The following is a 26,353-nucleotide window of genomic DNA, read 5'->3' as shown; positions in this document are numbered from 1 at the left end:
ACTAATGTCTGTGTATTGTCCTATGGAAGATACGTGCTGGCATTTTGCATTTATTACCTCATAGAATTCAACAGACCTTCTGGTTAGAGTTTTATCATTCCCTTTCCAAACATATAAGGTACTATAATCGTTAAGCAACTTGCCTCAACTAGTCCTCAGTACTCAAAGTGAAAAAAAATGCCTTTCAGAGGTCATGTTGAATACCATGCTTCTTTTGACAGAGGAAATCATACAACAGGATATCAACTGCTTTACAGTTGTTAAACACAACATATTTATGTTTTTTGGTAAATACAGGATTTTTTTTTTTTTTTTGGTGAAATTGTTATCACCCACTAAAGAAATCTGGAAGCCTTCAAAAAAGGTTTTTCTAACTTCCTTTGCTTAGATATATGTTTTCTGCTAAAGTTATTTGACTTTTTAGGTTATGGCCAATTTCTTTTCAAGGTTTGAAAAAATTACCAAATCCCACTTGATAGGAAGATGCTTTTCCTAAGAAGTTTCCTATATAATGCAATCTCTTTAAGATTTCCAGACTTTTTGAATGAGTGATTAACAATTTCACCAAAAAAAAAGTGTTATATGTCCCAAAAAGTCATAAATATGTTTAGCAATTATAAAGTAGTTGATAAAATATTTTATGATTTCTTATGGCAAAACAAGCATGGTATTTTAAAGCATGATGTTTAAAAAGTATATTTACTCACTTTAAGTAAGTACTTGGGAGTAGTTGAGGCAAAGATATGATCACAAGGATTTAATATGAAAAAGAGAGGCTCAGACAATTCAAACAGGAAAGCTGGAGCAGAGCCATAATTAGCAAGAGAAGGAAAGCGCCCTTTGAGGCTGCTACATGGTGGAGGGAAATGCCAGAGAAAAAGATTTGCTTCATAAAGAAATTGTATCACACTGGTAATAAACCTGAAATTAGAACCATCAGCCAGATTAGTGGGTAAAATAACCATAATTAACCCATAATTTAAAATGCAGTATTTCAAACAGCCATAAGTAAGCCCAGCAGTAGTGAGACTATCAGGATACACTATTGATAAATTAGGAATGATACATGTTTAAAAAAAAAAAAGGAATGATACATTATTTTTTTAATATTTGCTATTTAATTTGGCATTGCTTGATTTATTCATTTCTGCACTTGATCTTAGCCAAAAGCCCAAGAAGTGATGACTTATTTATAAAAACTAAGCAGACTTAATGTACTTTATATCACAAAAAACACTGATGTGAAGGTTTCGCATAGTATCAGTTTAAAGTGTGCAGACATTAGTCTTTTTTTTTTAAAGATTTTATGTATTTATTTGACAGAGAGAAATCACAAGTAGATGGAGAGGCAGGCAGAGAGAGAGAGAGAGAGAGAGAGAGAGAGGGAAGCAGGCTCCCCGCCGAGCAGAGAGCCCGATGCGGGACTCGATCCCAGGACCCTGAGATCATGACCTGAGCCGAAGGCAGCGGCTTAACCCACTGAGCCACCCAGGTGCCCAGACATTAGTCTTAATTCCAGATCCATCATCAAGAAACTATGTAATTTTAAATAATTCTCTAACTTTCTGAACCATGTGTCAGGACATAGGAGAATTAAGTTTCTGGTGGCAGTTATCCTCTTTGATGGTATATGCATAATTTTATCTGTAAATATGTGTGTGTATGTGTGTGTGTGTTATGTGTAGGCTACATAAATGTATAGGAAATGAAACCAATACCATTCTCCCTAGAAGGCAGGGACTGACCACAAGCTGGTCATGTTGCTCATTATCCATTAGGTTATGTCCAGTCATTCAACCGGTACATGAACATGTTTTAAGCCAACATTGTTTTACTTTATAAAAATTCATTGAACTAAAGCTTCCATGTATAATCCTGAGTATACTCAAGACACACTATTTGATGTCAACTATTTTATATTCTGAGAGGCAATAGAGCCCAGGGAGTTCAACTTCAGCCTGATTGGGATTAACTCCCAACTGACCAACTGACTTTAAGCAAGTGACTTAATTTCTGTGCCTCCATTTCCTCATCAGCAAAATTAGGTAGTGGTGCCACCTCACATTGTGAGGGTTAAGCAAACTAATATGCATAAAATACAGACCAGTGTCTGCCATTTGATAAACCCTTTTTATCTGCAGAAGTCTGAAGGGTTCGCTGAAGGCTAAGTAGAATGACAGAATCCGTTTTTATTTCAGGTTTTCACTATGGAGATGGCATTGTCAAGGTTGTAGATACTGGGGACAGAGAGAGGGAGGTATAAATTTCAGCAAGACTTGGGTCAAGGAAACAGATAAGAGGCTGCAGCTATAATCCAGGCAAGAAATGATAAATCTTGAATTACGTGGCAGGTGGTAGAGGGATTGAGAGTAGTGAAAAATACTGCAGTGAGAAACAGACCTGGCTCACCATGTGGCTGTGGGAGTTAAAGGACAGACGCACAAAGGACTCCCTGGTTTCGGGCGTGGATGACATTCTCAAAGGCAGGACAGGGAAGAAGAGGAGGAGCTCCTGGATCTCCAGCGCCTACGTACATCCGGGAGAAAACACTCAGTAAGCAGCCCATGAGAACTCGGGAAGAGCTGGACTGCACAGACCTCAGAATCTGCAGCAGAGAATCCCTTAAGTCAAGGGAGTAGATAACAGATTTGCCCTAAAACTCATTTTCAGTGACCAGGCAATCTTCTCTTCTCTGCCAGACTAGAACACATCATCTGATGCAGTTCTGAACATTAAAGGGAAATCATATTGAAGATTTCGACCTTGAAGTTAATTGCAAAGTTTGCTGCAGATGGCTAATGTTTCAAAGGTAGAATCTGTTTTCTAAGTGATCTGGGTAAAAAAATGAACACGAGTCCCTGGTGCCACATTTCCCATCACATATTGCAGAACTGCCGATGATAGGCCCTTCCTTTGGCTCCTGGGGACTTAATTTCCCTGGGGAACTATTGTGGTTATTCAACTTTAAGACCTTGCAGAAGAACCACTGTTACTCCTCTCTGGGGTCTTACTCAGAGCAAGCAACATGGAAGTAAATAGTCACTAAGGAGGAACAAGGAGAAATAAACAAGCTTTTAGCCAAATGTATGAACAATTCATGTTCAAAAAAAAAAAAAAAAAACTGGCCAAGATTTTACAAAAATTATAAATTAGGGACAGTAACACCACCCTGTTGTGGCTCATAATCTACCAGAGAATCCAGACTATAAACCCATAGTAGCTTTGCTGTTCCCAAGATAAAGGAAAGTGTGTTTCATTCTATGCTAATTTCTGCCTGCAGTGGTTAAATAAAGACTGTTTCAGGCTGGGAAAACAAACCCAGAAATTAGAACTAGGGTCTAGGCCCGGTTCTGCCAGTGCTTACTGTTGTAATTTTGGACCTACCTCCTTTGTAGAGTGCAGAGATCTCGTCTTTTTCCTAGTGTTGCAGAATTCTGTGATCAAAAGACAGCACTTAATGAAACTAGCCTTTGAAAAATTATTTTTGAAGGATCTTAAAGTCTTCCTGTCATTAAATAATACATTTCTTGCCTCAGAGGGCTCACTGGTCAACATGTTGTTGAAATCAAGGCCTTGTTCCTAACATAGTCTACCATTTACTCAGTGCCTACTGCATGCTTTAGGAGATGTTTATGAACTTGCTTGAAAAATCACAATAACCCTACCCCAGTAGACAGTGGGATGTAATCCTTTTTTACAGAAGAGAAGATGGAAGCTTATGCAGGGTAGGTGACTTGGCAAAGGTCCCATAGCTGATAAGCTTCAGTTAGCCTTTAAACCCAGGTCTCCCTGACCCTGCAGTCAGGTTACTTTCAGGTCAAAAACTATTCTGGAAAGAACTTCAGGCAGGGAAGACTAAAAATAAACGGTCATCATTTTCCAGTGTCTCACCATCAGAGTTGGGCCAGACAGCAGCCCAGTCAATCTGTGCTCCTCGCTCTGTCCCCTACAGCTCTTCTTCCTAAACGGTCCAACAGTTGACTTACATACACCAATTCAGGACTGGAATGTCATATACATCTTTAAACACGTAGCAAAATCAGATTTCAAAAGACACTTAAAAATGTATTGCAAAATGTACAGCATTTATTCACATACAGACAAAAAGGCACAAATTCTACTAAATAGTTCAACAAAAAAATACAGCTGTCCTCAACTAGTTTTATAAATACTTTCAAAAAGGGGGTAGAAATAAATACAGGATTGGGCCATGTAATATAAAATAGTCATCTCTACATATACTTTGTTTAATTTCTGATTTTTTTTTTTAACTCTTCATGCACCTTTTTTTTCCAATTTTAGCTGAATGGACACCAAGCTAGGCACATAGTGAAAAATCCTCTGTACAAGGTTACAAATGTAATGACAAGTTTGTCCATTTCAAAATAATTAAGATTTGTACACAACACATAGAACCCTTCATTTTCGATTTTGTGTTTATAACCTAACAAATGACATTCCAGGCAACTTTACAAAAGTTTAACTAGCCTACATTTTGACATAATACATTGATCATAATCAAAGATATTTCTTGGTCAGGATGCACAAGGAAAGATAAAGCTTCAAAGAAAAGAAAGGAAAAGCAGAGCAAATGGCTCCTACTAAGAGAGTGCAAGTGGGTGGGGTGGGTGGGTGCTGCGTGTGGCCGCCTCATACAGAGTTCCCAGCAGGACGTGAACTAACTTACAAAGCTATCATTACACTGTCAGAGAAACCGTGCTCTATGCCATTTGCATTTCAAAGCAGGAATAAAAAGTGTGGGCTTTTTGTTTTTGTGTGGGTTTTTATTTTTTTTTGTTTTGTTTTTTTTTTTGTTTTTTGTTTTTTTTGGTTCAGCATAACTTGGAACATTTGAAAGCTTTTCAACCTAAATGTGGGGAAAAACAGGTAAGGCATTATTTTTGCACAAAACTAGCATTCCTAAATAGTGCAAATGAATCTGGTACCTCTTAAAATGGTGAGAGGTCATATACTTACTAAATTTAGATTTTCTTTCTATGGCTTGACAGATTACCCCTCTATATATTCTACTCTCACCCAGAGCTGTTGCTGTGGTCAAAAGGTAACTGTAAAAAGTATCCACCTTCTTCTGTATCCAACAAAAACATTTTTGCTCATATGCAAAAAATCTGATTTTTAAATTACGCTATGAGTAAATGTACAACTTGGATTCATTAAGAAGCTCCTAATATCTGTAGCAACAGCTTATCTGGACAGCAGTCTTTCAGAATGAGCCCCATAGCTCAAAAATAGTCAATCTAAAAACCTGGGTCATTCTTTCCCCTCCCCTGAATTAGCTACTAAAATGTATTCGAAAAGTTTAAGACTTGGTTTGAAAATGTCATACATACAATGGGGATGTGTCAGATCTACTATTTGATCATCAGATAAAACTTGCATAGCAAGATGGAATTCCATAAGCCTTTTTTGCTGTTGACAATCACCTGGAAGACTTGAAAGGTAACTACAGAACTCAAAGCATCCCTCGTTAAGTATCAGAATGTCCCTGCCACATGGAAACAGATGTATAAATGAATCAGGAATTTGAATACTGATATTAACAAACTAAGGATAATTTAGGGGAAGCTGGGCTTGTTCCAAGTGCCCATAATTCTAAATTTCATTGCTACTTAAACTTTCCTTAAGTTTGATTCACAACTACATTGAATTCCAAAGAAAATTAACAGGACTTTAACACTATCCACTGTCTTAATACATACGCACTACAGTGAGTGCAAAAACAGAACATTGTACTCAAATTTAATGCTAAATTCATTATTGCTGATAACTTACTAGTTATTGCCATTTGCAATTAGAAAGTCCAAGTTACGAATTGGAGCTTAGAACTCTGACTCCAGGAAACCTATTACACTTCAGTCTCTTTCCCGTATAACCTTGGTCAATGGTAAGAGGTTATCGCAACTTATTGCCTTTCTATTGTTTTTAAAATATAACCTATTTTGCTTTTTTTTTTCTTTTTTCTTTTTTTCTTTTCCTTTTTCTTAAGGAATCCGTTCATGTTGGAAGCCCGGATTCCCCAACATATGCAATAGTGGTTGGCTCTGGGAAATATGTCACCAGAGTCTGGAAGTTCATCGCTTGAACTTGAATAGCCATTAGTATTGTTGGAAGCCAGATGGCCAGGTATGCCAAAGGCCAGGGAGATCCAAAGTTGGCCCAAAAGGAAGTGGTTAGGGAAGAGGAAGGTCAAGAGGACTGATAAAAATGAGACCAACTGCCCTTTCTCACAGAATTTTCTAATGGCTTCTTTCTCCACCAGTCCCATACCCCCAACACACTCAAGTGCTTCAGGCAACAGGACCTTGCTATACTGACCCTAAATCTGCAAGCTGCAGCAGCTCCCCCCTGCCCCTTCAGATCTTCTAGATCTGACCTTTTTTTAATTCTTTCTTCCCCATCTGCTGTTCTAATTTACACATGAATTCCCTAGAGTCACTGAAGCTTCTGAGCTGCTGCCTCTAACTACAATGCAACAAAAACAGCCTTGTGGGCCAAAGTATAAATATGACTTCAACATCTACCACAGTCCTAGGAAGTAAGTTCTATGGGCTATTAAACGGTACGTGAGGGTTTCTCAAGAACTGCATCTGATTCCGCATATTCAGGTAACCAAGAGTTTGTGCTTTGGGAAGAATACAGAGGGCAATACAAACTCAGGAGGCTTCCGTAAGCCTTGCCCTCTGAAGACTTATTTCAGTCATTCTTAGTGTTTAATTCAGCCTCAAGTACTAATGTCTGAGGGTTACAATCTACTCTTGGGTTTCCTCAACAAGTTGCAGATAACACACTTCTCACAACAGTGATTCATAAAGCACTCTGGAAAAAAAAAATTCAATCTGACTTGCAAGTAAATGTGTTTGTGTAGCTCAGGAGTGATGGGGTTCTGCTTGTCCCCCACATCAGAGCTCTGGTCTAGCAACTCCACGAAAAGCCCGCGGCGCCCCCACGCCATCTTGGTTTCATCAAGAGGCTAGAATGCTTCTCCTGATAATATCTGTCCTCCGGCTGATAGTGCTGCTGGCGTGTATGCATTTCTTTTCTGATGCCTCACTCTCTGAGTCACTCATCTCTACATCAGGGACATACCCGTCATTCTCATTGTCAGATTTTAATTTGTTCTTTGCCCTCTCCTTGGCTGGAACTCGGCCTAAGCCCAAATAGGGGTAGTCTGAGTGCTGGTGGCAGGCCCCCTCATGGGCCTCTCCCTGCTGCTGCCGTTCCCCTTTCTTTGGAATCCGGAATCCGCCCCAGTTTTTCACTGGGCTGGCAGGCGTTGTAGGCACTTTGACTGCAGTCTGGTTATAGTTTACTTTGATGAGGGAGCCGTTGCACTTGGGCACTATCTCTTTCCTCGTGCCAGGTGCTGCCTGCCCCGCTCCCAGGGAGGCGGCAGCTCTGCTGTTGTCCAGGTGCCTCTGGGACACGTCTGTGGACCTGAGAGGCTTGTGACTCTGTTTACAAGGTCTGTCCTTTAAGTCTCCCTTATTAAGATCACAATGAAAACGATGGTCTCTTCTGTCCCCATGATCTGGCATCACCAGCCCATTTTTCTGCTGTGCTGATAGGAGACGTGCTTCTGCAAAGGTCTTTTCAAAACTCAAAAAGCTCTCTGGGACCACCATCCCCTCCCTTCTCCCACACAGGTCCGGCTGCTTCAGCAGGGTTTTGCCTCCACTCCCAGTGCTGTTCTGTAATAGATCTCGCTTATGGGGCTTTTTCAGCGAATGAACCAAGGAAGTACCCATTTGCTTCCTGAAGAACGCAGAATGCCACTTCAAGTCCTCTATCTTGGGAGCATCAGGGCCCACAGAAGGACTGTTAAACAAAAGCATGTTTTCCAGTGAGGAGGAGGAGCAGGAGGAAGAAGGCACACCTATGAACATATAACCACAAAGAAAAACATTACAGAAGCAGATCCAAAAAAAATAAAAATCTACAACCTTAGCATGGCCCTAGTAATGCAATCTACCCACCCAACAGTACAACACACAACCACCCAGTCTATAAAAATTTACACAGAAATTTTATCTGCTTTGAGAATCTGCATTCAGTCTGTAGACTTGATTTAATATGCTCTATTTTCTAAAATAGCTGAAGCTCACAGAAGTGTTCACGAAACATCTTTCCAAGAGAAACATTCTCCTTCAAACAAAACAAGTGATCTGACTTTCAAAGAGGAATCCATGCAGAATGCCCCTGGTCAAGCACTGCCTCTGCTCCTGCACCTGGTTAGGCATCTGCCTCTGAGCCAAGAAAGAGAGCATCACAAGGGCAGCAACTGGGGCCTTAGAAGTTTGAATCTCCAAGGGCACCTGGGTGGCTCAGTCGGTTAAGCACCCAACTCTTGATTTCCGGCTCAGCTGTGATCTGGGTCATGGGACTCAGCCCTGCGTCGGGCTCCACAGTCAGCATGGAGTCCCCTTGAGACTCACCCTCTGCCTCTGCCCTTCCTCCCTGCACCCTCTCTCACACTGACACGGTCTCTCTCAAATAAGTAAATGAAAATCTTTAGAGTTTCTTTCTCCAAAGTAAATGTACCCTCGCGGGGCTATGATGAGGATAAATAACTGTATGTACATGAAATGAGAAAGGAAGGTTTAGTTTAAAATCATTCTTGATACCTAGTAAATGTCTTTTAAATCTTCACAATTATATACAAAGCCTATTTGTGGAAGAAAACTGAACTGTCATCCAACACGAGAAGGATAAGTTAAAATGGTGTTTTGCAAACATTTTTGCTACAAATCACAATAACTAAAACTTCACAATGTAACCCAGTAAGAACTCACATCTCATGAAATCATATTAGCCTTCTCCACCCAGATGTGTCACTGACATGTCACATGCTTTCAATGCTGGTGGTGACCCACTGAATTCATCTCACAACCAACTAAGGAATCATAACCCTCAGTGTGAAAAACAATGAATTCATAACACACTGGATTTTATCACAAGGACCACGTTTCTGCAAGAGCCTGTGGGACATCTATAAAGAGCTGTTTTCATGTTCTGTCTCCCATAAGGTATAAACCACCAGGAAAGCAAAGCTCTGCCAGGCAGGAGCCCAGTCAAGACACGGGCACCACGTGTGAACAGAACAGAGCGAGCAACTCCAAACATGATGGAGTTCAATGGAGCACTCCGAACACAAAGGCATGTGGGTGCCCCAGGGGAGGGAGTTCTACAATCCACTGGGCCAGAGACTGCCTGCTTTCTCAAGGATCAAACCTTCAGGTCAACCTTCATGCCACACTTCCATTTCTCTTCCTCAGTCACCTACTGTGGGAAAACAAAGGTAAGAGGGACCGACATTTTCTAAGCTCTGAGTTCCATCTACCTGGGATCCAGGTCTCTGAAAAGCCTTGGCCGCAGGACCTGGAAGCATGGTCCCCAGTGAGGACATGCTCCTCCGACAGAACAGCCCTGCCGTTCTCAGCTTCACACACACATCCAAACCATGGACCCTGACCGACATGTCTAAGCTGTGGCCATCTCCTCCTCACCTGGAACCATCTATCTTCTAAGACTGGGGATCCACCTGCGGCATGAGTAAGAATACAGCTGAAAGTCTAGAACTGGAAAGGAGGGTGGGAGAGGCATCCTAAAGGGTTTCCACTTCATTCCCTGTGGGAGCCTGCAGAAAGATTAATGTTGCTTTCAACCCATCACACTTAGTATGGGGAGGAAGGGTTGGTTTACCTTTTCTGGGATAGCAGCAGGATTTCCTTACAGCTATGTTACACAAAACACTTCCTAACCTGGTGAAGAATCTCAATCACCCCCATATAAAAACCTCAGCCATGAAAAGCAAAAAAGCTGCCTGCAACATCCAAAAAAAAAAAAAAAAAAAAAAGACTCTTAAGTGAAATCAGATGAAAATGCTCTTTACGGCTTATTTTTATAGGTAATCACTCATTACATAACAACTTAACCAGAGTCACAGAAAGCCCTCCAATAGCACAACTCCACAGGCACAACATACATTAAGAATCCTGCTCAAGGGCAGCACAGGCAGCTTGGCCTATGCTGGCCAGAAGCTGGGGCATCTACAGACAGCTGTTGACAGGAGGCCACAAAGACAAGGGATAAAATAGGTCCCATGTATTTACATTCAAGTAGGAATAATGAATGAAAGAAGTTCACTTGAAACACTCCGAATCAAACAAACTACTTTCCCTGATGAACCCTAGTTAACAAAAATTTAAGTCTTACAACTGTAAACTCTAACTAATGATACATCTGGAAAATATTTCTTCTCGGGAAGAAAATTATCTAAGTAACATTAGTAAGTTAATGCCTTTAGTATTCCCTGTGTAACAACGCCTCTAGAATACCATTCCAAACTCCCTAAGTTTTTTTCTCTTTGTTCAGCTGACCAACTTAAGTCTAGTTCCATTCATGTGGTTAGTTTTAGGTAAACCAGAATTTGGACTTCAGTGTAATAGGGTATAACCACTTCTTTGTTGCTCCTATGTGTCAGCCATCTACAGAGACAAAAAGTCACCGCAGCAGGAAAAGCTAGCTTTCTGTGGCGACACAAGGCAAGTGCGTGGGCCTGGGGCCAGGGCCCTGAAGTCCCAAGACCTGCCTGATCCACTCCGTGATCTCCTTCCCCTCAGAGCCTCCAGATGCTGGCTCTGCGGGATTCACAGTCACAGAATGTCAGTACTCAGAGACCCAGGGGAGGTGGAGATTCAGAAACCAGCCCCTCTTACAGATCCAGGATCCCGAAGAGGTTCAAGGACTTGCCCTAGCATGCACCCCGCCTCCAAGTAACAGATGTGCTCTCCACAACGGAGGAAGTATGTATCTTCGTTTCCTTGTTCACTCTGCCTAACCCAGAGCAATGTAGAAGAGAGGGCACTAAATAAACACTTGGTGCTGAATCTCAAAAACATCCAAACTTCCACCTACACCAAAATGTGCATTGGAAATGTTATCTCAACATGGATGTGTGCCTTAAGCATAATGTCTTAACAGATCTTATTTCTCACACCTTACAAGGTAGATCCAAAGACCAGATAATCTGTAACTAAGTCTCTATGAGGATCCCCATGACACTTTACAATTATCAGGTGCTGGGCGCCTGGGTGGCTCAGTGGTTAAGCCGCTGCCTTCGGCTCAGGTCATGATCTCAGGGTCCTGGGATCGAGTCCCGCATCGGGCTCTCTGCTGGGCAGGGAGCCTGCTTCCCTCTCTCTCTCTCTCTGCCTGCCTCTCCGTCTACTTGTGATTTCTCTCTGTCAAATAAATAAATAAAATCTTAAAAAAAAAAAAAAAAAAAAAAAACAATTATCAGGTGCTTTGCAACACACCAGAAAAGTTGCTGTGCTTCTCGAGTCTCACAAGAGCTCCCAGTAGGAAGCCTGAGAGATCATCCTCTCAGGGATGGGGGAGCCTCCAAAAACTTGGGCTTGCTTGTGTTTGGCCTATAAGTAGAGGATATAGGATTCAATGCCTATTTGAGGTCACAGAGGTCACATCCAAAGCCCTTTTCCCTATACTGTGATGCTTCAGATGCCCAAAGATTTTCTTGAAATAGAAAAGTCAGTGCTTCCAAGATTCTCCTATAGCATACATAAAAGAAAATTAAAGAAACTATTATTTTTTTTCCTTTCCCAGAACGTGAAGGCTTACAAACCCCTGCACTATTGTTTGACCTACAAGAGCTTAATGCATACCTGAAACTCTTTCTTGCTCCAAGAGCTTAGTGTAAAGATTGAATATCTGTTCCTGGACTTTGCACACAGACCGCTTAATCTTTTCCCTGCGGGTCACCATGTAAGTGAGGTTCCGAACCTAGAACGTAGAGAATAAAGACGCTAAGTAAACAACACATCATAACGGTACTTCAGTGTTTTTTCTTTACCTGAGAAATGTGTTCTACTAGGGCTGTGAGTGACGTCGAAATCAAGATGAACTTCAACATTTTATCCAATCTCTAAACCACTTCTGGGCTGCTAACTAGGATTCCGTGTAGGCAGCAGCCACATGGAAGAGAGACTGGTTGGGGACCTTGAACAGAAGCCCTACCTCGTCCACCACACCCAGCCTGAGGCTCATCCCAGCAGGGAAGACCACTGGGATCCAAGTCCAGATATGCCACCTCCTGCCAAAGGGCTCTGCATACCACCCCTCAGGAGCCACTCCCCATGAGTTCTGATGGAAGGCTTTCGAGCAGTTCAGAAGCCACCTTATCAAGCATCTCTTGAAGATGGAATTAGGGAAGCACAGGGTCAAGAGCCATCACAGGAATATCCTTGCCTACACCTGCCAAAATGATCTCTGCACCAAGCCCACTAGAAGACCAAATGGGTACCAGAATCCAAGTAAACTTATCAACTGGACAGCATCTGAAATGCCTGCAGCGTACAGGGAGCTACTGTGTTCCTCTAGAATATAAACCTAGGAAATGTCCTCCTTGCTTTGCCACTGATATGCTGTCAGCATCTCAAGTTCAACTCCCTGTATCACCGCCACCAACTGCCACTGCCCTCTTCCACATTCATCCGTAAGTGACAAAAAAGAGCCAAGTACTAAAAGCTCCACTTGGCATCTGACCACAGCTGCTGGGGATCCCACGTATACACCCACTAACCAATATGAACTAATCGACCCCTAGATTTGTTCCCCATTTTTAAAGTCACCTCACCTATGATTAGCTGATATGAAAACAAACTAGTTAATAAATGCCCTTAACTTCTCAGTCCTCAAACCCACTGGGAAACCTGACTAGATTGCATGCACCTGAAAACACAAATGTCAAATTCAACACCCCAGAGCTACAATTAAACCTCTTCAGGAAGATGAAGACCAGAGCCCCGTTAGAGCTCGGCGGCGGAAGTGCAGGACCTCCGCCTCAGGCACAGCGCGGCGACACTCCCTTAACCCCTCTGTCTTCCTGAGGTGCGGGCAAGCCCTTTCCCTGCCACCTTGACTGAACAAGCTGAAGAGAGTTCCCGACCTTTCCCATAAGGGTGGCAACAAGTCCCACACACAGGACTTGGCACTTCGGCTTCTGTGCAAGAACCTCCCCTAAGGTTTCCAGTCCTTTCTGAACTCTAACCGTTCCAGCTGCTCTTCCTGAGTTCACCGCTGTCTTGTCTCCAAGAGTAAAGGAGGCATAGAGAGGGATAGGCTGGCTGGCTGGTTTTCTTCTTTTTTGCATTATGGCGGTTTCCGGGCTTATCGCAGGAGCACCCCGTCAGGTTTCTGCGGACCCTCATCACCTGGAGGGCTACTCAGCATCCTAACAGCTCTTCTTGATGCATAAACATGTGTGCGTGTGTATGTGTAATCTCAGAATTAAAGAATTGAGAAGAAAATCACTCTATCTCAGAGTCAATACTATTTTGGTGTAATTCACCCTGGCCAGAGCCTGTTCTGACAGCCCCAGAGCCCCAGGCCAGGAAGATGTCCTTTCTAAAAATCCTGACCAATATGGGGATCGAAGTGGCTCACAGGCTATTATCTTTGGTAAGTACTGTTCCACCAGGGCGGGGGTTTGAGCGTGGAAGGCCAAAGAGAGGGAAGAGGCAAGACTAGGTTTGTATCACAGATTAAAAACTTCTGGCCAACGGTTTTTACATCAAGGAATCTGACTTCTGGAAATAGGAAACAGAAACAAATTCTGACATCCTGAGAACAAGCGAAGTTACTCTATTCAAGTCAGATGTACACCCAAGCTACTTACAGCTGACTTGTAAGTATCCATGAAAACAGAAAATAAGGAAACCAGGGTACCTGAACTTTGCATATTATTTAAATTTAATTCTGATCACTTCAACCACTATCCCCAGGAAAGGCTTCCACCCTGCTGCTAAGTGGACAAATTCCACTACTATGCCCTCATGATCTCTGATAAGAAAACTCTACCTGTAACCCCAAAAAGCTAAGGCCAAGGTGAATTTTCATTGGGACAAATGAACCTCTGAATAACCTAGCCCTGGCTCACCACATTTAGACTAGTAAGCACACTAAACCTTCCCTCTCCTATGCACAAAACACTCCTCACAGGACAACCTCCACCAGCAGCCCCTGCTACTCCTGAATGCTCGGCCCTTCCTGTACGCCGCTCAGCCAAACAGCCTCCCCTCCTTCATCCTCTTGCAGTTGCCAGCGAGGAGTTACCCAAAAAACCAGTTCATGGGTACGCCCTCACACCACACTATACCAGAGTCAGGCTTCCCCCCAAAGCTGGGATTCTCAAACAGAAACATAAGGGGACCCTAAAACACAGGAAGCTGGCCACTAACCACCCCCACCACCGTTTCTGGAGTCAGAGGTGGGGTCCAAAACTCTGCCTTTCTGTTACATTTCCAGGTACTGTTGCTGCTGGTTGGGGCCTGCGCTCTGAGAACCACTGCCCTCTGGAATCCAAGAATGGTCTTAAAGGAGTTTTCTTGAATCCCAAACACTGCTCACACACTAAAGCTCAACATGCATTTTGTTTGGGGACACCTGTAGCCTCTATCAGATTCTCAGAGGTGACCATTCCACTGAGTGGGGAGTAGGACAGTCTCCCAGGAGCTGGCCCCTTCGCATGAGCCCCAAGTGCAGAGGAGGCAGATCTCTGAGAAAGTTCTCATTTACTGCATCTTGTAAAAGACAATGTCTAGGGGATAGGGATTCCACCAGAGTGAAGTGGCAGCCTCGGGAACTTGACATAGCCACGGACCACACCTCAGCAATTGCGTCTTCTTAAAAATGGGGGTTCCTAAACCCTTCTAAAATGCACTCCTGCCACCTAACTTTGCCATCCAGAGCTGTACCCAGGTGTGGAATGCCCGGAGGTGTGTATTTGCAAGAAGAGCTATCAACATTATCGTTCATCAGTTGTTCGCATTTCTAATGAAGGCTACTCATTTGTCCGTTTAGAACCAACCACAGCTTTGATTATAATCCCGTGTATCCATGGCTTCTGCAGGACAGTCTCTATGAACTACTATTTTGTGAATTAGAAGAACTGTAACTTAATTGAAAAAGTAATTTAGGATTTGTTCCGGTCACCCCTGCCCTGATACACCTTTGGCCTGATATACTTAATTGTCTATAATTACAAAGCACTGTGCGGCTCTCAGGAGCACAGTACGGGTTTCAGTGTTTTTTAAAGCTTCCACCATAGCTGGCCTTGTGGCAAATTCTGGAAACTTATTTTTCATTATAATAAGCCCATTTTAAATGGATACTAAATTCCCTAAAATGGCCTAGGCTTTTAATAAAATAATGTAAGTAATGCCACACACACACACACACAAAAATCCTGATTTATTCCCTGTTTCTCGTACATCATCGGTATCATTCTACTTAAAAACCAACAGTAAGGACTCCAAAAAAAAAAATGTTTAGAATTTATAATTATAAGTGCGTGTTAATCTGAGTAACTGAAGTACAGAAAAGAGTTAGTACACCACAAGCATTTTCTACACTTTTATTCTGTGGTGATCATGAGACAAACACAGTCCAAACATTTAGACTTCTCGTCCTCCCTCCTGAGGACTATCTGACTCCATAGCTCATGCAACCCCATGTACCGCGGTCGTTAGGCTGGGAATAATGGCTTTTTAGCAGGACTCCAGTTTATCTTTCCGAATCCCTTTCTCCTCCCTCTCTTACAAATGCCACACACAGGTGGTTGAGGCGAGGTCTTCTTTACACTCACCACCAGGGGGGGTACAGCAGCACAAGAGCCTCAAAAACCCTCCTCCGGCTCAGCCTCCCCCTGAATCTAGAATCTGAACCTGGTCAAAGAGGGGGTGTTGCAACAAGCTGGCCCTCCGCACTCGGAAAGGATCTCTAATGCACACTAAATACTTCCGCACCTATGCCATCTTTAGCGGGGCCACACAGGTCTCTGTGAGAGCTGGATTTTTCAGCTTAATACTCCTCTGATTTATCCCTGCTCTTTGCCTACACTCTCATTTCAAATTATCTCTGTGTCAGATCCTCTCCCAGGCAGGTGAATCATTCCCTGCTAATAAGTGAGGTGCTTCGGGGTGACGAGGTAACTGTTTCAGGCCACTGGGGTGCCTTTCAGTGCAGGATGCTCCAGGCCAGAGAGCGTGGGTCCCAGTTCCTGTGCACTAATGAATTTAATCGTAGCTGGCAGTCAGGGGAGTTGCCACAGAAGGTGCTCTAAGATGCATCCCCAATTAGCAACCTCAGTCAGAAACTACCTATGGGGAATAGGAGGCCCTGGAGGGAAGACAGCCCAATCCTAATTATTCCTGTAGCAGGAAGGGAGGTCCAGACTGGGGCTCCAAAGATAATGGAGAGTTGGGGAGGCATAAAGCAGCCACACGTTTAAGGAAGTAACATCAGACAAGGCTCCAGGCAGCCAAAAGCCACTACATTCACAATCCAGTAGTGGGATCAAGTAGTGTACTGAACATTACTCAGGGCTCCTCAGATAGATGAGAGAGCCCTGTGCGCCGCCCCAGCCCCGCAGACACACCACAGACACACATGGACAGGGACACACAAGCGCACACGCACAGTATATACTCTGCCTCAGTGATGCCTTAGCACCTCACTGCCAGGACAACCTCCGGGAACAGATACGCATGTGTATGTAAGTTCATGCACACACATCGGCACCCACTGCCTGCTCGCCCCCGGGACGGTACCGGGAATGTCCCTGTGAATTAGCCAAGAAACGAGGGTGGGCCAGAGAAGCAGTGCCTAGCTCTCCTTGATGAGCCTGTCACTGGCATCCAGTGTTTCCCCAGGTCTGAACAAGAATCTTCTACTTCTGCCTGCCCCCACCATGAATCAAATCCAACTCCATCTGCAAACAATTCTGAGCCAATCCCTTGGTCGTCTTCCTGGGGCTCAGTTCCCTCTAGTACTGGAAGGAAGAGGGGAGGGGACACACCCCATATGATCTTACAGAACAACAAGGATTAGTGGGAAAGTGTTTTAAAACTAAATCACAGAGAAGCTCTCCACTCTGTGGCAGTCTTACACATATGTACAATGAGTTTACCAGCCCATAAATATATTTAACTGACACAACCTCATGCTGCAGTGTGTACAAGGGTCTGGGAGTAAAGGAACTGGCTACCATTCCTTGCTCTGGGCAAGCAGCCGCCTCTTTGCAATCTTCTTTTCTAAGTCACTACAAGGTGTCAGTGTCAATCATTACCCTCTCCAGGTCCTGCCGCAGGTGAGTGAACAGCTGCAGCCTCCTAAACAAGACATCCTGCTCCCGCTTCGCTAGATTGTCCTCTTCATCTTTCTTTGGAGTGATCAAGGGCTTGTTGAAGTTGACCTTCCTCTTCAACTTCCAGTACTGGTACAGGAAATCCACTACTTCCTCAGGCAGCCGCAGGGCCCTGGCCACATCCAGCAGGTTGACGAAGGTGTAGAATTCATCTTCCAGCTGTTGCAGCTTCTGCTTGCGGACACTCACCCGGTGGGCCTCCTCTTGATTCTGCTCAAGGCTGGCAAAAGGCTCCAGCGGATTCCGAGGGGAACACTCAGAAGCCCCATTCTCTTGTGTGGCCCCCTCACCGAGGCTCTCCTCCGGTTTTCTATGTGAGCTGTGCTTCGGGCAGTAGGACTTGAACTTGACTTCATCGTTCTCTGCCAAGATGGTCTTCATCTCCAGGCCCCGGTCGAAAGCACAGGTTACATGGAAGGCCGTGCGGCAGTTCTTCACAGAGCACTGGAAAGAACACAGAGAACGCGAGAAAAAATGGTTATGGAGCGACAGTGGCTAAAGGCCCTCCGTGCTGGGCACCCTCTTTACATCCACACACAGGAAGAGTGGTACTTCAAGCACGTGCCAGGAGAGGGCTCTCTACCTCAGTTAACCCTGGCATGTCTAGTCTTAAAGGTATTGAAGGGAAGGAACTCTTTCCATGAAAGGTTTCATAAACGTAACCATCACTCTTAGAAAAATAACTGCATCCGAAACGCCTCTTAAGGCAGACACAATTACACAAATGGCACATGTAGACAAAAGTGGCCTGGCACAGATTATAAAGAACATGGGCTCAATATGCAGAGTAAACTCTGAGGAATTAACTAGTTTTCCTAGATTTGAACTCTTTTAAAAGCACTTATATAGGGACACCGGGGTAACTCAGTTGGTTAAGCATCTGCCTTGTGCCCAGGTCATTATCCCAGAGTCCACACTGGGCTCCCTGTTCAGTAGGGAGCCTGCCTTCTTCTCCCTCTACTGCTCACCCTGCTTGTGCTCTGACAAATAAACAAAATCTTAAAAAAAAATAAATTAGGGGCACCTGGATGGCTCAGTTGGTTAAGCAACTGTTTTTAGCTCAGGTCATGATCCCAGGGTCCTGGGATCAAGTCCTGTATCGGGCTCCCTGCTCAGCGTCAAATAATAAATAAATAAAATTAATTTTTTAAAGTGCTTATATAAAACGTTTGAAAAAGAATCTCTTCAGGAAAAATAACTACTACTCAGAGTTTTTCAAGGAACATGAATCCTCCTGCTAACTTCCAGCCAGGAAGGGAACACATGGGAAAATAAATAGTACACTTCTTCCAAGCAGCCAAGTCTGACAAGAGTGAATAAAAAACTCCTGGAAAGAACAGGTAAAAGGAGAATCGAGCACAGGAAGGGGGATGAGAACAGATTATAAAGAGGTGGAGCCTCTTCGCCAGTGAAGAGGCTCCACCAGATGCAGAAGGCTTCTGGGGCCAGGGGAGGCCCAGCATCACGAGACTAAACTGCAGTGTGGTAGAACAACTGTGAAGAACCCACTTCCTATGGGTCACAGGGAAGATGACCCAAAGACCAGGCCCCACCCTGCTGTGTCTCCCACCTCACTAAACACTGTCCCTCTCCCTGCCTGATCAGGGCTACAATTTAGAGCCTTGATGTAGATGGCAAGCCAGAGGCTAGCAGGAGAAAAGTCATTAACTTCTCCCCATCTGATCTCACTGGGCAAATCCCTGGAAGGAGATTTCCTTGTGGTGACTGAAGCCAGTCCCTTAAAAGCAACACTGTATTTGTGTGAGGCCAAGTGATCCCTGGGCACACCAAGACTGCAGAGAGGAATAGAACCCGGTGGCCGCAGGCCAGCTGAAAAGCTTAATTAAACTCATTCAACAGACCCTGAATCCCATAACTACAAATAGCAGAGGCTGGAGTTGGGGCTTTTTCCCCTGATCATTTCAGTATTTAAGAGGTGACACACTGGCAGCCATGATTTCTTCCATTTTTATAAAGTCTCTTTTACACAGAAGTACAGAAAATCCAGCTCCCTTCACCAATCCCATTACAAACACTTCAGGCACATGAACTCACATAAATCTGTAATTTTACCTATAAATAACCTCAATTCCAAGAAATGTGTGAAATCAGCTTTAGTGGCAGGCAGAGCAAGCGCGCGCGCGCACACACACACACACACACACACACACCTGACCACTATCATTAAAAGACAAAGTGCTCCTCCCTTTTAGCGCACAGCCAAGTGGGAAGTAAAAGTGGGAACAGATGATGAGACACTATCTGGGTTTGGCTTAAACTACATCTAACCAAAACGTTCCAACCTTAAAGAGGAATGAACTGCAGCAGAATATTTTATACAGGACTTTGTAAAAGCGCCAAACGGCCTTCCTCTGGGTTTTCCTATTCAGGTTGACTCAGCAAACAGATGTTACAGAAACATAAACCAGAGCCTTCCAGCTGCAGACATTTCAGAGAGGAATTCTTTAATAAAATCAATCTATTCTGTGAAGATATGAAAAATCATCCACCATACTTGGCCTCTTAGACTCCTTCAAATTAATGTTCTAGGAAAAAAAGGTCAGTGGCAACAAAAAATGTCATTTTACCATTGTTCTTTTCAAAAGAGAAACAGAAGATCTCATTCACCCACCTCTCAGAAACACCAGTTCAGGACCAGGATTGGTGTACTCAGAAAAGAGCATAAATTCTGTCCACAGAACATCAGCTAACATGGAAGGAAGTAACTTCCATTTCCCTTGGTCTCCCTCGGCTTGTGTTCTGCAAGTGCTCACATCAGCAGGTCTATGCAAGAAACGCACTTGCAGGGCTCTAATGCTTGTTTTTAATTCTGAGGCTTTTAAAAAATTTTCCCTTCCATTCTCTCCCCAAAAAGTCAGAGGGTTTTGCCATGTTTCAGTTTTAAACTGATTCAATTGATGTGCAAAAACCCTACACACAAGGTGTATAGCCAAATCCCACCACCTATCTCGTGCCTCACCCTCTGAATACTTGCTACATTTTGGATCCTTGAACTCCAGTAGAGGTAATAATGAAGAAAAGTAGAAACACCAGGCTTACAAAATGAAAAATTTTTTAAAACCTCTGGTCAGTAGATAACTTTACTGAAATAAATATTACCCAAAATACAAAATGATTTTGCCCAATGAGGTCATTTCCTTAAAACCCAAGCCCAATAGTTCATATCTGTGCTGATCTGTTGTGTCGTCTGCATCAAAAGAAGCCACTCCAGAGGGACCTGCCTGGATGGATGGCTCCGTTGTTAAATTTGTCTGCCTTCTGTGAGAGTCAAGCCCCATGCTGGGCTCCCTGCTCAGCTGGAAGCCTGCTTCTCCCTCTCCCACTCCCCCTGCTTGTATTTCCTCTCTCGCTGTCTCTGTCAAATAAATAAACAAAATCTTTTAAAGAGAGAGAGAGAATCCACTCCAAAACAATGCCTCTCTCTGCTCTTAGCATGTGTTGTGGAGACCAAAGACCAGCCCATGGTCCTGCGCCGTGGACCTCCTACAGGAAGAGCTGGAGTTGGCCTCTATTAGGGCCAATGTCCACAACAAACAGCATATGAAGACCTGGGGAATGAAGCAGTATCCTAGTCCTCTTCAGTCATGACTCTAAATGCCAATAACAAGAGGCCTGGGGGCAACTGGGTGGCACAGTGGGTTAAGCCTCTGCCTTCAGATCAGGTCATGATCTCAGGGTCCTGGGATGGAGCCCCGCATCAGGCTCTCTGCTCAGTGGGGAGCCTGCTTCCCCCCTTCTCTGTCTGCCTGCCTCTCTGCCTACTTGTGATCTCTGTCAAATAAATAAAAAAAAAAAACTTTAAAAACAAACAAAACAAAACAAAACAAAACAAAAAAAACAAGAGGCCCAGAAATTAACCTCTGGAACGGAGTTTTTGAAAACCTGAAAAATCATTTACATTCCCTCCATAATTCTATCTACCTAACGTCTGTGTGTGTGTGTGTGTGTGTGTGTGTGGACACAGTTTGCACACAGCAGCTCTCGCCCACCCCCGACACCACCCCACACATGTGGTGCCTTGACGAATCAGGTATCCAACCTGGATTCAGGTAACAGCTTCTGCAAACAACACTTGGTGCAGCACCCCTCCAGTGTCCCTCTACCTAGCTGGTGCTCCAAGAACTCTATTCTACCAAACACGAAAGTTATTAGCACACCGAGCTGATTTTCAACAATGCACAGCTAAGGTCTGACACACCTCATGAGCACACTGAAACCAGCAGGATTGGGAGGCAGCCACAGAGGCGGGTCTGCCACCAGCCCTGTAAGGGCCACTGGGAGGGTGGCCAACACTCCAGCGTCCAGAATGGTTCTTCCCGGAAGGTGTCTGCCTGTGGAAAGAGCCTCAGTGCCAGGCTTGGGGCATAAAGGCAGAAACCAGAGACCAATGGGAACTGCCTTATGTCTCAAGTGGACTTCCGAGTTGCCTGTAATTGTTACAGCTGGGGTTCTGGTTACACTGGATAGAATCCACCAGCTAAAGATGTTTGCACTGGGCTCGAATCCTTCCTCAGCAACCTCAGAAGAGCTGTGAGAACCTTGATTCTAGACCTATCCCCAAAGGACCTGACAGTTCACAGAGCCCTCCCTCATCCAACCCCAAAACAGAGAAAGAAAAGACACTATTGTGACTAAGTGGATTACCTGTATGGAGGCCCCAAACTTCTCATTGCAGAGGCTACACACCAGCGCCCACCGACTGCTGGGGATGTGAGACACCTTCGTGATGGGTTCCATCTTCTCAGGGCTGCCAATGCTCACCTAGAGGCCCAAGGAATAGCAAGACAGGCTGGCAGAGGCCATCTGACAAGTAAGAGCTGAGCATGGACAGCAAAAACGTATTTTCCTACGGACACCCTACCAGCTGGTGGCAAGGGGCATGCACACACTCTTCTAGGGCAGGAAAATCCCTACTTCTGAGCATCTGGACAGTGCAGGTGCCAGCTCTGGGCCAGCAGCAGTAGAGAACCCAGAGCCCAGTCCCCATGCTCCATGCCCTTCCATGCGTCGAGGGCGGGGCGAGGGGGGAGGTGGTTCCTGTTTATGAACTCAGGTAACTAGTAACAGTCACTTCTCACCTGAGTGTCTGACAGCAAAAGATGGGTTTGTATCAGGACAATGCAATCTAACTCAGCCTCTAGCCCACAATTAAGTGGTCAAGACTGAAAAGCCTTCCTAGATGTTATTTAAATAGTTTGTGAACAATGAAGTAAATACATACTAATTTTAGCATCTCCCTCAGTGAAGAAAACCATTCTTTCCAGTCAGAAAACATTACTACAATTCAAAGTGGAAAATTACCAAGATAAATAGGCATCCTGTCTGCATTCAGCCTGGATCACTAAACTCTATCCCTATTAATAACAAACCATGAGATTCAACGGTACCAGGACTCTAATCCAAATCATTCCCAGATAATATTCCTCAGGAGAAGAAAAATGCACCAAAATTACACCCCCCCACCCCCACAAAAAAAGTTGCAATTTAAATCACAAATGACAGCCTCATAGAGAGCCATGCAAATTAAATTAGTCAAGGTCTGGGACTTGAAATAAATTAGACCAGACCTGAAATTAAAGAGGTTGAGGCTAAGTTAGAATTTTAATAAAAATCACAAAAATTGACCTAAAGCAGTGGTTCTTTAACCATCTAGTGCTGCATGGAAGGCTCACCAAGCCCAGGGACTCAGAGCAGATCCCTAGGAAAGGCCAGAGCAGCACCCAGGCCAGACCGCCACAGGCCCACTCCTGGCAGCACGTGTCAGCAGTGGGAGAATCAGCTGGGACACAGTTCTGAAGTGGTTTGAACACAACCAAGAGTCCGACTCAATGCTGCTTCCAGTTAACATTCCCACAAATTTATGTACTAAGTCAAGAGGACAGTAAGCCTGAGATTCCGATTAAGAGGGAGGGAAAAAAAGACAACAATTAATAGGTGTCTTTTCACTCAGCGGCTATAATACCCCTATATATGAGTGGTTCCCCACCCCCAATCCCAGCTATAAAGCCCATAGTACTCCTAAGCTAGGCTACTACTAAGCACTACACCTACCTCAGGGATCCACAGAGCACAGCTGACATGGACCCATTTGGTGCCACTGCGGGTAGGCTTCATCGCTCCGCCTTTCTTGGGACACAGCAAACATTTTGGCTGAACTCCCAGGGCACACGTCCGGCACAGCCAACTGCCCTCCGGGACCTTGAGGATTCCATAACAGGCCTGTGAAGCCACAGCACATCCCCCAAAGAAAACAGAGAAAGAAGAAAGATTTATTTTTCCCCATGTATCTGTCATTTAAAAAACACCAGAAAGACTTTAACAGAATAGAATAGAGGTACTCCCACATCCACCTAGCTAGAGACCCTCTCCCTTTAGCAAAAAATGCCAGCCAGCCTCACAGCAACAGCCTGGAGGTATCTGGGATCTTCAGGGATAAACACATCCTTATTTACCAGAAGTTGGTCCTGAAAAATCCTGAAGGACAAAAAGCTTGACAGGAAACCTGCTTTACTCTATTGCTACCGGCACCCATCTATACCAAGTTTCTAAATATTGGGCAATAAATTCTCAAAACACCCCATGAGGCTAAGTGGGGGAAGCTTTTCCTTCTCTGATTTATTAATGTGGGTGGGATACCAAAGTGAGGGGAAAATGCACAAAGCAGTTGAGTCTACAAAAGCTATTCAATGAGATGGCCTATGAAGTAAGAATGAACTAAGGAGCATCCGCATTCCCACAGTCAAACAAAATCCGCTCACTAGACCCCACCACTCTCCCAAGTGAGCACAACATGCACAGAAAAATGAGACCCTGTAGACAAAGAGAATTTGGTGTCTTCAGCCAGTATTTAAAACAAAACCTGCTTTGCACAAGATGGCAACATTACACCAGACAACATAAAACTACTGAAATCAAGGATTTTACCACTAAAGTCATTAAGATGGTTCAAAAATAAGAAAAAGCAAATGTTAAATGTGAAGAAACAAAACTGGGATGGTACCAGGAGCACATTCAGAACATTTAAAAAAACCAAATTATTCAGAACTTTATCCTTAAAGAAGCCAGAAGACAGGAAGTCAAGACACAGTAACATAGCTCCAATCCTCCAGACAGGAAAAACACAGCCACTCTGGGATCTGAATAGCGAGGACACAGAAAGGAAACCACAAGCATGAAGAGAGGAGCAAAGTAAAGCAACACCAAGACTGAAGCTTAGGAGCCGAGCCCTAGGTCGGTGCCATGAGTAAGCCACTGTCAACACAGACTTACTGGAAAAAAATTTTTTAACAGAGCTAAAAGACACTATTAAGTTTTCAAATACTAAAAAGGTCTGTATCAGGCATTCTAGAAAAAGTCACATTTGAAGAGAGAACTTTTTTTACTGGAAAATCAAGTCTATGCTAAATTTAAAAAATTAAATACAGTATGCCCTCAAGAGAAGCCTTCAAGAGCCTCCCAACAGGACGGTGATATAAATGTGAGGGCAAAGGGACAATGTCGCATGGCAGGCTGGGCGGAGGGGTGGGGCTGGGGGACCAGGGTCCCAAGTCCCAGTTCCAATGCCCAACCAGACGTTAGTGAACCCATTTATAAAAGAGGGGGTTCAACTAGTTTTCAAGCAGAACCCTTGTTTTTAAACAAAATTCTCAGGGAGGAAAAAAGAATGTAAAATGGCATTAAAAAATACTGAAACATCATCCAGGAAAGGAACACCAGCAACAAAACAGCAACACTGGTAGTCAGAGTGATCCTGACCCAACAAAGCCACTTTGAGAATTTTGTTATCCCAGGGAAACTTCCCAGATAATCTGAAAATCTAGTGCCAAAAGGTGGCCTGTAACAGAACTAGAGCAAGAGACTGTGGCCTCCTGTCTCCTTGTCAGGATGAGCTGACCAGTGGGGACGTCGTCAAGAAGAGGGGAAGCCTCCTTCTAGCAGAAGGAGTACACAATCAGCAAGAACTTCTCAGAACAAACCTGATTCTTCTTTCTGAGAGGTCGCCCAAAGAAGTATTCCACAGGAGTCTTTAAGTTTGTTTTAAATCTCAACATCAACAGTTGAATGATAGCCTTTTAAATCGCGAGTGTATATACAAACTAGTGTCCCCTCAGAAATCCAAATTACTTCATTACTGCATCAAGGAATACGTGAGAGAAGAGATGGAGATGGTCAGGAGCTTTTTAAAATCACGCAGCACCCTTCTTACTGATGCTGGACGCTTTACCTTTCTGTGGATGGTAGCCAACAACCACCAAATGCCAGTGAGCACGCGAAGGACAGTCAGTAACATTTAAGAAAAGGAATCTCCTTACTCTTCTTTTAACATCACAGTTTATAAACGAACACATTAGCAAATGTTATGGGTTGAACTGAGTCCCAAACAGATAAGAAGTTATCCTAATCCCAAGTCCCTCAGAATGTGGCCTTATTTGGAAACAGGGTCTTAACAGATATAACTAGTTAAGATGGTATCATATGGGAGTAAGGTGGGTCCCTAAATCCATCCGGACAGGTACCCTTAGGAGAACGTGGCCATGTATGAAGACAGATACACGAGAACACCGTCAGACAACAAAGGCAGAAACTAGAATTGTGCAGCTGCAAACCAAAGAACATAACTGTTAGCAAACCGCCAGAAGACAGACAGAGGCAAGGACAGCTTCCCCTATAGGTTTCTGAGGGAACATGGACCCAACAACACACCATTGATTTCACACTTCCAGTCTTCAGAATTGCAAAATAATAAATGTCTGTTATCCACCCCGTTTGTGGTATTTTGTTATGGCAGCCTAACAAACTAATACAGCAACCTAACCAGTTTTAGAAATTACCCCCTCCCCTGCCCCCAGTGTTCATATCTAAACTCAGGTGTGAGCCAGTTGAGAGGGGCTGCATATATTCCTCTGAAGCAAACCTTACTTCTGTGGATGGGAATAAAAACATTATGCAAGGGAAGAAGATCTCCATAGAGGATCCTCTTCTTCCAGATGTAAGAAAGTAGTAGGAAATACTTCAGACACTGTAAGAACCTATTAGGAACAAAAGATGTCGTCCACAGAGCACACCTCTTTCACTCACTTAGGACAGCAG

General features: G+C 44.0%; 1 protein-coding gene across 9 annotated transcripts in view; it reads right to left on the bottom strand.

Moving 5' to 3' along the window:
- Positions 1-4,064: 4,064 nt before the first annotated feature.
- JADE1 (jade family PHD finger 1) overlaps positions 4,065-26,353 on the bottom strand; it is a 60,724-nt gene continuing 38,435 nt past the window's right edge. For all 9 annotated transcript variants that reach the window (XM_059378307.1, XM_059378333.1, XM_059378316.1 and 6 more), the window contains 5 exons: positions 23,315-23,482; positions 21,908-22,024; positions 17,165-17,686; positions 11,703-11,820; positions 4,065-7,894 (listed from right to left, as the gene is read on the bottom strand). In XM_059378307.1, coding sequence (XP_059234290.1) covers positions 6,984-7,894; positions 11,703-11,820; positions 17,165-17,686; positions 21,908-22,024; positions 23,315-23,482 — 1,836 coding nt within the window. In that variant the 3' untranslated portion in view covers positions 4,065-6,983. The remainder of the gene's footprint in view (positions 7,895-11,702; positions 11,821-17,164; positions 17,687-21,907; positions 22,025-23,314; positions 23,483-26,353) is intronic.

Source organism: Mustela nigripes, chromosome 1 (assembly GCF_022355385.1).
Source record: "Mustela nigripes isolate SB6536 chromosome 1, MUSNIG.SB6536, whole genome shotgun sequence".
Classification (NCBI taxonomy): domain Eukaryota; kingdom Metazoa; phylum Chordata; class Mammalia; order Carnivora; family Mustelidae; genus Mustela; species Mustela nigripes.
The sequence above is the reverse complement of the archived record's forward strand: the minus strand, read 5'-3'. Positions and strand labels throughout refer to the sequence as shown.